This window comes from Vidua macroura, chromosome 17 (genome assembly GCF_024509145.1).
Source record: "Vidua macroura isolate BioBank_ID:100142 chromosome 17, ASM2450914v1, whole genome shotgun sequence".
Taxonomy (NCBI): Eukaryota; Metazoa; Chordata; class Aves; order Passeriformes; family Viduidae; genus Vidua; species Vidua macroura.
In genome coordinates, this window is record NC_071587.1 from 8515328 (window position 1) to 8528510 (window position 13183).

Here is a 13183-nt window from a genome sequence, read left to right on the forward strand (position 1 = left end):
CCAGTTAAAACAACTGGACCTGGCGACCAGTGTTAAATGGATGTAAAGTCAGAGAGGCCAAGCGAGGCAGAGAATCAGCAGCAGGGTCTGAGCTGAAGAAGACAGTGGTGATGTGCCTGTCCACATCCTTATCACTTGGTCCCGCTTGTGTGGGTGTGACAATTCCCATGTATTGGGAGAAGCAGAGGTGTGGTCACAGCTCCACCCAGGCAGTTCAGGGGGTGAGGGCTGAGGGCGTTGCTTTCAGCCAGCCTTGTGAAAGATGAGGTTATTAATTTGTTGTATAAGACACAGGGTTAAATTAGAAAAGTCTGCTGCTTTAAATATCTTCTTCAAAGGCTGCATAATCTAGTGTGGGCTAATTGTAATGACATAATCCAAAAATAGCCAATAGTCTTTTCTTGGCTGCTCATCCTGGCTGCAGTTCTGCAGCTAAAGAACAGCAAAGCTGATCTCCTCAGGATGGGAGAGGGCAGAACCAGATCTGGTCCTGGCATGGCACAGGGGACACCTCTGGGGTCTGTCACATTTGGATATGGAGCAGGAGGTTAATCCATGTTCAAGTAGCATGATTTTAACTAGAACCCAAGTTAAATGTTGGATCCACAACTTTAAATTATGAGAGAGGGGATCTCCTCTCTGGGCAGACATTCCCTCTTTCCTTGTGGAATGCACAGGTTTGGTCATGCTGGATTTGTCTAAGGATTCTGTTTGACCTGATGCTGGTGATAAGATAGGGGACTGGGATTTGGGAGTTGTGGAGAAGGTTGGTTTTTTTTTTTTTGGTTTTTTTTTTTCAATGTAATTTCTTAAATATAAAATACAAATAAAGTCAGTAACTCCTATGCTAGTGTGGTACCAACAGGCAGCCTCAACAGCAATTTCTCTGTTGCCATGTTGATTTTTATAGGTATTATCACAAATAAATTATCTTAATATTAAGACTAAGAAAGGAGATGAAGTGACTTGAGAGATGTGTTATGCAGTACACAGATATAACTGCACCTCAGCTCTTGATTTGGGGTGTTTGGAAAGAAGAGTCTATACAGTGGGGATTCAGGGTGGCTGGTGTTGTGCCAACAATGTAATAGTTGTTTTCCCTGATAATTCACTGAATTTTATAAGTTTTTACTTTCCATGTGTGTAAAGAACCTTTTCAAAGCACATTTTATAAAAGCTGACTCTGTTTTTGAGGACGATTTGCTTCAAGAGGTCTGTTTTTTCCTTTGCTTAAGCATTTCTTAATCTTGATTTTTTTGCAGGGGCCAGTTCTCTCCTCAGGTTAGCTCAAGATGGCAGACCAGAGGCAACGCTCGCTCTCTACCTCTGGGGAGTCTTTGTACCACGTGCTGGGGCTGGACAAAAATGCCACTTCAGATGATATCAAAAAGTCTTACAGGTAAAACTTGGAGTTTTATGCCTGTCCCAGTAGCACAAATGGCTTTAATTCAGTGTTCATCAAATGGTCTATTTATGTAGGAGCCTCAGTTGGTTTATTTAGACCTTTTACAAGAAAAATATGTGGGAAAAATAGGTGAAAACGTGATTGCTTCTTGCAAAATGGAGTGTGAAAACATACCTAGGCTTTAAATTTTTCCATCTTATATCTAGTAAGTTAAATTCTCAAATGCACAGTGTCATTCTGAAAGGTCCTTGCCTAAGTTTGAGCAGAATTTTAAGACTGTGATCAGAGTTAAACTCGTCCTGTTATGTAGCCTTGTATCTGTCTTAGGGGTACCACAGGTGTGCAGAACTGCCCTGCTGTCCATCATTTCCACTTTTGGCACAGGGAGATGGAGATTAAAGATACAAATAAGGATGAAAACAGCATGAATGAATACATTTTCCTGGAATTCTGTTCAAAAGTTCTTATTTTTGGTGGAGTTATTAGTTTAAAAGATGATTTTTTTCTGTATCCCTTTCCTTAAGAGTTGAACACATGACATGGCTTCATACTAACCAAATAAAAACTACAAAAAAGAGTCTTGTAGCATCTTCCTTTCCCATAAATCTGCTTAAAGGCAGTTGCTGCTGTGACCAGTGGCAATGTGCTTGGATTACACTAGGGGTCAGCATCATCTTTCCACGAGGATACTCATTGTCAAAATTGTTTTCCTTTAGTCTTTAACACCAAAGGTTTTTCCTTTCCAAAGTTACATGATGGCAACTACGTGGTGAAGTCTCCAAATAAACCAGGTCCACAGATTCTTAAAAATTATCTCCCTAAAAGCTTTAAGTGGGAGTTTGAATAGTTTATCTTCAAGCAACTGGAAAATAATTTTACTGTCCTGGGGAAAATACTGTGAATTTTTTCCTTTGGAGGAACAACCCCATGAGATCCTGGGGTGAAATGTAGCTGGTTCACACTTACCTGAACCTTCAGCTGATCTTGTTTCCTCTGCTGCTCCTTCATCATGTTCAGTCTGAACATCCTTTGCTGGCCTGGGGGCTGTGGGGCTTGTGTACGTGTAGGAAATGGGAAATAAAAATATTTAATTATCGCAGCCTGACTAAGCCCTTTCCAGGTTTATAAAACTTCCCTGTGATTATTTCAGCCCTCACAGAGGCTGGGGCACAAGTGGCAGCTGTGGACATGATTTACTGGAGCAGCATCATGCACAGTGAAGTGTCCCAAGGGCACACTCAGGCTGGTTTTTAAATGCTGTGAGATACTTGCAGGCACATCCAAGTGCTTGCACACATCTTTGTTTTATGTTTGTCTAAACATTTCCCCACTGCAAAGCTGACATGTAATTGTCTGCAGACTCCTCCTGTCTTTCTCATATACGTGACTTTGTGGTCATTTTCTGTAGGAGGACAAGTACCTTTTGTGGTGGAGGAGAGCTGCCAGCATGTGGCTCTGTGTCATTTTTCTACTTGGGAGCACGTATTTTCTCTTCATAAGGAGGTGTTTAGCCAGTTATTTCTACTGATGTCTGTAAATAGCCTGGGCCATGTGAGAACTAGCACATTTATCAATGCTTTATCTGGGTTTTTTTTGTTATTTGTAAGAGATCTGGCCTGATTAGGGGAGGTAGGTTGTGATTTCCTGATGTCTCGAAACTCAGAAGTGTTTTCTATTCTAGCAAAGCTTGAACTGAAAAGTACTTTGTTCCTGCACAGGAATTGGTGAATTAACCACAAGTGATCGTGTGTTCTATTTTTGTGTTCAGACACTGCAGAAGCAGCAGTTCAGACACTCTTCAAGCAGCTGTGGCAACTTGCTTTTATTTACTCTTTGGTGCTATACCTTAAACTTGTGGTGTGTCTTTGCTGTAGCAGGAGCAAAACTTACTGGTGGAAATTGCTGGAGCTGAGGATAAAAAAAACCCAAACCTATTTTTATTCAATGTCTCTTATTTTTTTCCATTGGATTTCCGAGGGTCAAATCCGACAGTCTGAAGTCAATCCTGTGAACTAAGCAAGACACAGCTGTAGCCTTTTATTATCATCTAAGGAAGAATCATCAGGGAAGTGGAATCACAGATGAAGGAAAACAGTTGCAACTTAAAAGTCTCCCTTGAGTGGCAGGCTAGAATTAGAAAAAAAAAATAAACAGGAACCCAAACCCCAGGTTTTATTCTCTTTCTTCTTTCTGCAGGAAACTGGCATTGAAATATCATCCTGATAAAAACCCTGATAATCCAGAGGCAGCAGAAAAATTTAAAGAGATCAATAATGCCCACGCAATATTGACCGATGCCACAAAGCGGAACATTTATGATAAGTATGGGTCTCTGGGGCTCTATGTAGCAGAGCAGTTTGGTGAAGAAAATGTGAACACATACTTCGTGCTGTCCAGCTGGTGGGCAAAGGTAAATAAAAGGGCACAGGAATTATTCTGGGTTGGTATTAGAAACTCTTAGAGAGCTCCATTTGATAACCATTCTTGGTTTTACCTTTGAAAATTGCTGAATTTCTGGCACCGGGTTAATTAACGTTCTCTTACTGAGTTGTGATCTTGAGTTCAGGAGTGTTTTTTGAGGAACTTCCAGTGATACAGGTCTAATAAGGAAGACCTGGATTACTAATTGAAGCTTGGACTCTTCTGGTGGATTTAGAAGAGATAAGAATTTGGGGGTTATTCTCTGATAATATGTGGTCAATATTTTTGCAGAATTGAGTCCTGACTGTGAACTTCGGCTCACAGAAAATCTCCTTACATTTCACTGCATGTGTTCATTTTTGTACCCTTTGCCAGCATTGCCTCCATCTCTTGATCCCCTAAGGAAGACAAGAATTATATCACCATGCTGGTTTGCTATCTGTAAAATTATTTTTTTCAAATAATTGCACAGTGACCTATAGGAAGACTTTAATTTAGCCCATAGTCACTGTGATAAGCTCCTGGCAGACCTGGCTTGTATGGAGCTGCTGTGCTCACATGCTGGGAGCATCAATCCTCAGCCATGCCCACAGCCTTGGGCTGCTCCAAGTCTCTGCTGTAGGTACATCGTGGCCTGTGCATCAGCTGGTACAGCTCAGTCTTTTCCAGGGTTATTTGTGCAAGTTACAGCTTGTCCTGAACTGCTGTACCTCTGGATTTTAGTACAGATGTGCTTATTAGACCTGTACCTTCTTCCAGATGCAGCAAAATAGTCCACTTAACTTAAATTGTAGCAATTACTCAAGCAAACCAGGCTGGCAGTATTCACCTCAGTGAATGTGGAGAACCATAGCCACTTTTGCACATAATTTGAAGTATTTCTCAGTGATAAAGTACAAAGCTGTAGCTACTAAGTTCTGTCTCTGGACTGGTGTGGTTTTGCTCTCTGATTCTGTATCCAAGTCTCACAAACTCTGTGGTTCATGGCACAGTAGACACAGGTTATGACTATTTCTGTGTTTTCTGTCCTCTGCAGGCCTTGTTTGTGTTCTGTGGGCTCATCACAGCCTGCTACTGCTGCTGCTGTCTGTGCTGCTGCTGTAATTGTTGCTGTGGGAAGTGTAAACCCAAACCTCCCGAAGGTGAAGAGCAGGAGTTCTACGTCTCTCCAGAGGACTTGGAGGCACAGTTGCAGTCAGATGAAAGGGGTAGGTGAAAATGCTGTGAGCTCTCTAGGATGAACATCAGTCCCTTCTGGAGTGCTCAGTGAGCTGGTTGAGGAGAAATCAGGTCCTGGGGTGTGGATGATGAGCAGGGAATGTTTGTGCCACGAGACTCTGCTGGCACCAGAGATAAAGTTGCTAAAAACACCTGGAGGGTCTTCACTGAACCTAGCTGGGATCAGCTTCAGAGCAGTCAATGACCATCATTATGTTCCTTCCACATCCTGGGGTGACATATGGACCATGCATATTGCAGAAAGGGGCCCTTGTACCCAAAGGCTGGGGGTGTCAAGGCAGCTTTAATTGTGTCAGGTGTAGAGGAAGTAGCACTGCTACCCTTGTAGCTCTAATACTGTTTGTGAAGCTATTTCTGCAGGATTAAACCAATCATTTAAAATATTGTAGAGCTTTGTGTATGCTCTGATGACATTTTTAATGGGCACTGCTGAATGGTGGGTGAGGATCAGCTGCTTTTACAGGGAAAAGGAAATGATAATAAACTTCCTACATGTAGAATTGAGGTGAACGCTGTTGTGTGCGCACTGAAAATCAGGGAATTAATATCATGCTGCTAAAGGAGTGTAAAATAGTGTTATAGGGAGATGTGCTTACCAAAACATACAGTGCTGTGTTTGTTCCTTGGTGTGCTAAGCCTTTTGTCTTCACTTTTCAGAGGCCTCAGACGCACCTATTGTGATACAGCCAGCATCAGCCACAGAGACAACCCAGCTCACAGCTGACTCTCACCCCAGCTACCACACTGATGGATTTAATTAAGTTAAGGAAACACTGTCATTAGAATGGATAAAAAAAAAAAAAATACATGGCCAACTCAACACTAGAATCATGAACATTAGAAGTAGAGAACGGGGAGGGGGAATAATTCTGCCACAGTAAGAGGGCAGCTTTCCAACCTGCCGAAAATATTTTGTAATCCCTTCAGCCTTTTGTCACCTTTCAGTGTCGTATCTCGACGATACGTGAAGTGCTGTAGCATGCAGTATTTAAAGCAGTTTAGCTACGGTCTTATTTGTTTCCTTTCTTTTGTTTGTTTTTTTTTTTTCTCCTGTTTTGTTTTTTGTTTTTTTATAGCATGTACGGAGTTACGTTAAATGTCTGTGGTGTAACGTATTGAGTTGTCACAATATCAGTGCGATGGAGACATTCTGCATTTTAAGCAGCAGTACTGGCCTAAAAATGAGATTTAAAAAGTGTCACAGAAGCCACTGCTCTTCTGTACAGCTGAGCTGTCGAAGACCTTTAGAAGTTGAGGATTTTCATTTGAGTGCAACAAACCAATTCTTTCATTCCTCCTTCTATTCCTGTGTTATTATCTAAGCAAGTTTACAAAGCCAAGAACCAAAAAATGCCAGTCCTGCAGAGCTGGAGTCCTCTCTAATGCTGGTTTTCAGCTTAAATAAATCTACCTTGAAAAGTAAAAAGGGAGAGTTGCCAATCTTTGAACAGTAAATTGAACAGCTCGTTGTGTATGAGGCGATCTCCAGTGACAATGGAACCAAAACCAACTGGGAATGGGCTCCTGTGGTGGTGGCAGTGGGATTTTAACTCCAAGCACAATTCTGTTTTGATTTGAGTTCAGTTGTTTTCCTGTAATGCTAAAGACCAAATAGTGCAGCTTTGTTTCTGAATGCATGAGAATCTTAAAGTGAAACTGGTTAACTGGCTCTCACTGAGCAAATGGTAAAATGCAGACAGTAGGCAACAGTAAAAATGTTTAAAAACAATTGATGTTTAAAAATTTGTTCTAATAATTTGAGACTTTAATAGGCAAATGGGGTATTACATGTCTTTTTTTAAAGCTTTTATAATACACTAACCCTTTAATTTAATGAACATCTTTGTGGAGTACTTAAATGAGTTTTAAAGAACAAACCACCTTTCTTTGTGTTTATATTGTATAATTTGCACATTGTCTTGCATTTAGATTTGTTTACACCAGTGTTTCTCTTTTCTTTGGAACAGCTATATGGAAACCACTGAAAGGTTTCCTGTACTATTTTGAAACCAAATCAAGTCCGAATTCTGTTCTAGAAACTGTGGTTTACTGAGGTTTAACTGAAAAAGGCATTTTAGGCAGCTGCTGAATTACTGGTGTGTTTTGTTGTCAATAGTCCTGCTTTAGGTGATCCAGAGTCAGATCTAGAACAGCTCCAGAGAACCCACACTTGGCACTTTCAGTGGGTAATTATGGCCTCGTTAATTTGAATCGTTACAGTTTTATATCACAATGCCTCTACTGTCCCTGTACCCCCATCCCCCTGATCTGTTTTCCCCTCTTTCTCTGGAGGGGCTGTTGGCACCTTCCCCCCGTGATTGCTGCTCCCTCACCAGCTCCAGGTGGTGCTTTGAAGGAGGGTAAAGACCCATTTGGGTCTGCATAAAGACTGCCAGGAAAGGGCAGGGACCCAGAGAACTATTCTGAATATATTTTCCTGCTGTCTTTGCATGAGCAATGTGAAATCTGCCATGAAACCATGTTAGACGTGCTGGGTAGGAGAACATGTTCTTCCCATGGTCTCAGTGCTCAGTGAGGAGTGTTTGCACACCCAGACTTCGCTGTGGCTGTTGGTACAAGCACATATTCACCTGCATGGGAGCTTGCTGCAGATCAGCATGATTTTAGTACCATATCCAGCCCCCAAAATTCCCCCAAAAATCTGTTACTTTTAATTAATGGCTCAGTTTCAGCAGCACACTCCTTAAGTAATTTCTTCTTTGCCCATAGTCCTGACAGACCTGAAATGTGGCGGTTTAGTGCAAGATACTTTTAATTTTTCCTGAGTTGGATGACTTTGAGGACATTTGTGTATGATTTGGCTTGAGGTCCTTATTTAGTTAATGTCTTTCTTTGACCCCTTGGAACAAAAAGCCATTTTTAGGCTTAAACCCAGTATCATTTTGTCTATCCCTGTAGATTTTGCCTGAAGCCTGTTCTTGGTGTAGAATTGCCCTCTGGAATATGGTGGGGCATGTGCAGGCTTTGTCCTCTCCACATTCACTGGTTAAAATTACCTGTATCTGCAAGTTGTATTCTTGTAAAAAAAAAAAAAAAGGTACTGAGGTTTTTTGGCTTTGTAAATGAGTGTGGCTGAGCAGGGCAAGTCCGTGAATGAGGGAGGGGCTCTTCCCTGGGAGCTGTTCCATTCCCTGTCCCTGTGTTCATCTCAGTGGATAACACAGAGATGGTTGTTGGGTGTTGCTCTGCTGCAGAGCAGCTTTACCCCCAGTGCTGGGGGCTGCTTGTCACTGTTAATTTGGATAATACTCTTATTTCTTAACCTCTCTGGGCTGTTTCCACAGAAGTAGAGAGGCTGGTGGGAAGTTGTGGCTCCAGGGAGGTGTGTGACACACCTGGAGTCACTGCAGGCTCCTGACAAGGGAACTGAAGCGTGGGCAGCACACGGGGACCAGAGGCAGAAGAGTTATCTGTGGGGAAAGATGACATCCAGGATAAGTTTGCAGTTTTAGATCTTTGCTTAACAAGGGATGAGTTTGGAGAGAGACTGCTTTCCTGTTGGTTCTGTCTGTGGGTGGTGTGTGAACAGGAAATTAGTCTGTTACATGCCAGAGTTGTGCTAGATGCTCCAAGGGAAACCGTTCCGAGATCTCAGTTACAGGGAATGATGGGAAAACATAATTCTAGAGGAATATTCATGTTTTTTGAAGCTGTTTCAAGTTTGCCCATGTTACTGCCTAATCTCTGAGTTTAGGATCATCGTGTATTTGTGAAGTTCTTCTTGAACTATGTAAGGAAGTGATTTAAACATTCCTTCTTTAAAGCCAAAACCGTGTCATGGCACATAAGTACATTAATGCCCATTTTTCCCCTCTTGGAGGTGCAAGAGTACCCTGGGCTCTAACACGAGTTGCACTTCATAATGGCCAAGTAGAATCCTAGTAAATGCAAAGTTCTATTGGAAATAATGGTTTAAAATTTGACAGAGAAGCTCAGACAGGATTTCTGAGCTTGGGCGAGGGAAGTTGCAGCATCCCAGTGCTGCAGCCTGACCTGGCTTAGTGCAGAATGTTTCCCTCCAAAATCAAACCTGACCACTGTCCATCTCTGTCCAGCGTGTTGCCAGAATTAAAACTTGAGCTTGGATTTTATTTATTTATTTGTTTCTTTAAAGTTGTATCATTTGTACAAGTTGCCTGAGTCCTCCATTCCAGTCGTTCGGCTGCCTCCATCCAGCTCATCCAACCTCTCCAGCACTGGTTTCCTTAGCACTTGTAGCTCCATTGGGGTGAATCCCATCTGGAGAGTTTGGTGTTCAGGATAGTGATTTATCCCTGTGGTGCATGGAGAGCCATTCCTAGCTTAGGTGAGGAGGGAAAGCTGCTGCTGAGAGCACTAAGGTGCCGGCTGTCCCTTCTGGCGCATGGAGCTGCTGGAAAAGGAGGTGCTGGATCTGTCCTGCCCATCCTCCCTAGGGATGGGAACATCCTAAACGCACTGTACTGAAGGGGCATTGCACCCCTTAAATGCCAGTCTCATTTTGTTAGTGATATTTGTAGGAAATTCTTAAATATTTATCTGTATATAAATTTATGTAAGACCTCGGTGGCATCCCATAGGGTATCGGTTTTTGCTGGTCCCATGCAGTGGTGTTTTAGAGCCATATTCCCTTTTTAGTCTTCTTTTTAGATTTGTAGTCTTTTCAAACTGCTTTAGATATTAGCACTCTTAGTGTTCTTAAAGTGGGATCCTCTTGGAGGTTTGGAAGGGCAGAACTGAGGAGGAGGGCTTGGGCATGGCACATAGACACCCAGTCCTGCAGCAGGGCTGCGGTCGGGGGAGTGCAGCTCTCCAAACCCTTCCTGTCAGCCTGTAAACACCTCACACAGGTGTAACCAGGGCAGGAGCCTGGCAGAAAAACTATTCCTGTCCCATCTGTGAGGCAGTTTAGTGGTGTGGGGGGGACACCTGTGCACTCTGAGGGGCTGTTCCAGAGCATTTGTACCACACACGCTCCTTGAGAGAGGCACCTGCTTCTCTCAACTACTTTGTGCCCTTCCTCTGGTGCCCTTTGATCTTTTTGCCAAGTTCTGGATAATTTAGGAAATTTATGCTGCAGGTTTTTTGTACCCAGTGCACCTCTATCTTGGCATCATGTTTAACAGGTCACTCTGGCAGGGTGGTCAGGGCAGTTTGCAGCCCCCACCTCGTGTCAGTAATTCCGAATGGTGTTTAAATGCATTAATCTTGGAGTACTGAACCGTAACCCCCCAGTAACAGTCTATAGTGTCAGGTCGATATAAACTTCACATGCTTCAGCATCTGGTGCTGCTTCTCTGTATTCTAGTGGAGATCATCTAGTTTGTAGTAACTCATTGTACCAACAGCTGCTTAAAATATCTCGAAAGAATTGTAGCCAGTAGCTCACCAGGTGGCAGGAAATTTGTCAGTGTTCAGCTCCCGCAAGATCCATGGTCCCCTCCACGAGCTGCCTTTGGAGGCTTTCTGGGACTGTCTGGGACTCAGCAAGACTGCAATTCCTGTGTTCTTCCAAGAAGACACTTCCTTTACGAGGAGAAGCCGCGGGAGGGAAGCTGGCTGTCTGATGTTTGCACATGCCAAATGCCAGAAATCTGGAAGACGAACTTTCATTATGCCAATGTTACATGCACAGTTCATTTTGGTGTTAAAAGGATAGATGCTGGGAATTTCTGGTGGTTATATATATATATATGTATGTATATGTATAGAGGAAGCTCTTATATAAACTGGCTGTTCATTCCCGAGTGCCGTTGTCTTCTCTGCTCCCTCTCCCAGCCCTGTGGGTGTTCTCTTGCAGTCTGTGAGCGGTTAATTGTCAAACCATTCCAAAAATGTAACAATCTACTTGAATTCCATGAGCTGCCCCTTGTCCCAGCTCCTCTGGCTAGAACAGAGCTCTGCCTGCTCCAGCTTTCCTTAGGACGAGAGAAGGGAGAGCTGGCAGAGGGCACAGAGGCAGCTCTGGAGTGACTGAACTTGTGCAGCTGGCACGTGGGGTGTTTAGATGTGGTTAATGTGCTCATCACTGAAGCTGTGATAGAACACATGGATTTGGGTTTTTTCCCTAGTTTTCACCACATTGGACTCCCCAGAGCGGGGCTGGGTGAGCTCACAGAGCAAGGTCCACCCCGTGCTGAGGGCGTGGGCTGCAGCATCATGTGTGTGTATGTATGTATATATGCACATATGTATATATTTATACAACAGGTGTGCAGCTTGGGTTTTTCTTTGGTGGTAAAAACAGGAGATTTGGCTCCAGGTAGTGCTCTGAACTCAGCCAGACAGGGGGAAGGTGTGAGTTTTGTGTGGCCACAAATGTACTTCTTTGCTCTCAGCTGCAGGAAAACCCAAACCCGACCTGTGGGGTTGAGGGACTGGTGAGGACATGGTGAAGGAGCCTGTTGTATAAATAAATGGGTCCTAGGAGCAGGAGAAGCATCTCCTGCTCCCTACACCCTGCTCGGGGAGTTCCCACATGGGCAGCATGGGGTTTGCACGGCCAGGCGCTGTCCCTCCTCTTGCAGGTTGGTTCCATAAGGACTTGGAGTTCTGAAATTCCTACACCTGAAGCTGGCAGTGATCCATGTGAAGGCACAGCGGTTGTGGCTGATGCACATGTGAGTCCCACCATGTCCCCTCTAGCCATGCTGGACAGAGTCACCATCACCCTCCTCCTCCTCAGGCTGTTCCTGACACGCAGCACACCAGGGGTTCCTGCTTCACGGCAGAACTGGGGGAATACTGGGGAGATTTTTACTGCTGGCACCGCTGAAGTTCTGTTTGTGACCATCACAGCTGATGAACTCCAAGTTTGCCAATTCCAAACACGCTGTTTCCATGCTGGATGTTGACCTGATCGCTGTCATTCCTTCCTCCCTCCCATCCCACCATTGCCTGCCTCGCTGGGGCAGGGTGTGGATGGGTCGGTTGGTGTCACCGCTGACATCCCAGGCGGTTTATGTTCATTTTGTATGTGAGCAAGGCCCTGAACTGTGTAATTCCTCGTGGGGTTTGGTTTCCTGGCCCCTTTTTGAGCCAGAGGGAGCTGAGGATGCCGGGAGAGACGCGCCTACATTTGCACTGCACTTCAACTCGGGCAGGGGTGGGGGATAGAGAGAGCCCATCTTTAAAAAAGAAAAAAAATAGTAAAAAAAACCCCAAACCAAACCCACCACAATCAAAGTATAAATGCATCTGAGAAGCAATTATAATATAGACATATATCTATTTTGTTATGTTACTAAAGGACCATACTTTGAGTTGTCTGTAAGTAGACGTGGCTGTCTGAACTTCGTGGATTGTAACACTCGATACTACTGAGCTCCTGTACATACCCGCGGCGACGGCAGAAGGAATTATTTTCTGTTTTAGCATGGTAATTTGTGTCTTGTATGTCCAAATATAAACTAAAATAAAGATTGCTAAGTTATCGGAAACCACTGTTGTAAAATAAATGTTTTCAATGCAGAAATGCCCATCGGATTTTTCTTTCTTTATTTGCACACTGGAACTCTGGCACGAGAGGGAGGGACTGTGGGACAGGGTGGGGCTGGCTGGGAAGTGGGAGGTGGGAGAGGTCACCCATCCCTGGGATGGGCACTGGGTGCAGGGTCTCTGGGGCAGGAACTGTAGCCACTCCCCTGTACCCCTCCTGCACCACTGTGGGGTCTGGGCTGGTTTTGAGCCCGAAAGTCCAAAGATCTTTATGTGATGCTGGACCCTGGCAGGCATTTGGGGTGTAAATGCAGGTTAGAGTTGTTCGTGGGGTGGGAATTGTATGCAGGGCTGAGGGAGGCAACAGGGGCTGTCTCTGCAGTAAAAATACCCTTTTCTGGAGAAACTCAGGTTGTTTACACTGGGTTTGCTCCTGGTGTTGCTGGTGGAGAGAACAAAGATGAGTGGAAGATGTGCTGAAGGAGCTGCAAGACTGATCCAAGCCAAGGTGGGGACTAAGGCAGCACAAATGTGTCCTGCCCCCAAGCCTGTGGTCCCTGCTGCAGGTGCCACCAGCGGCTGTTCTGACCCTGGCATTGTTCATTTTGGAAAGGTGAGTTCTGCATTTGATGGAGGTGAGCATAAAATTGTGTTTTAATTTGGGGTTGTCAGGTTGGACGG

General features: G+C 44.1%; 1 protein-coding gene across 4 annotated transcripts in view; it reads left to right on the plus strand.

Annotated features, from left to right (window-relative positions):
- Positions 1-12543, plus strand: part of DNAJC5 (DnaJ heat shock protein family (Hsp40) member C5) — a 30843-nt gene extending 18300 nt beyond the window's left edge. For all 4 annotated transcript variants that reach the window (XM_053992889.1, XM_053992890.1, XM_053992888.1 and 1 more), the window contains 4 exons: positions 1263-1399; positions 3602-3815; positions 4863-5034; positions 5723-12543. In XM_053992889.1, coding sequence (XP_053848864.1) covers positions 1293-1399; positions 3602-3815; positions 4863-5034; positions 5723-5826 — 597 coding nt within the window. In that variant the 5' untranslated portion in view covers positions 1263-1292 and the 3' untranslated portion in view covers positions 5827-12543. The remainder of the gene's footprint in view (positions 1-1262; positions 1400-3601; positions 3816-4862; positions 5035-5722) is intronic.
- The last annotated feature ends 640 nt before the right edge of the window (positions 12544-13183 follow it).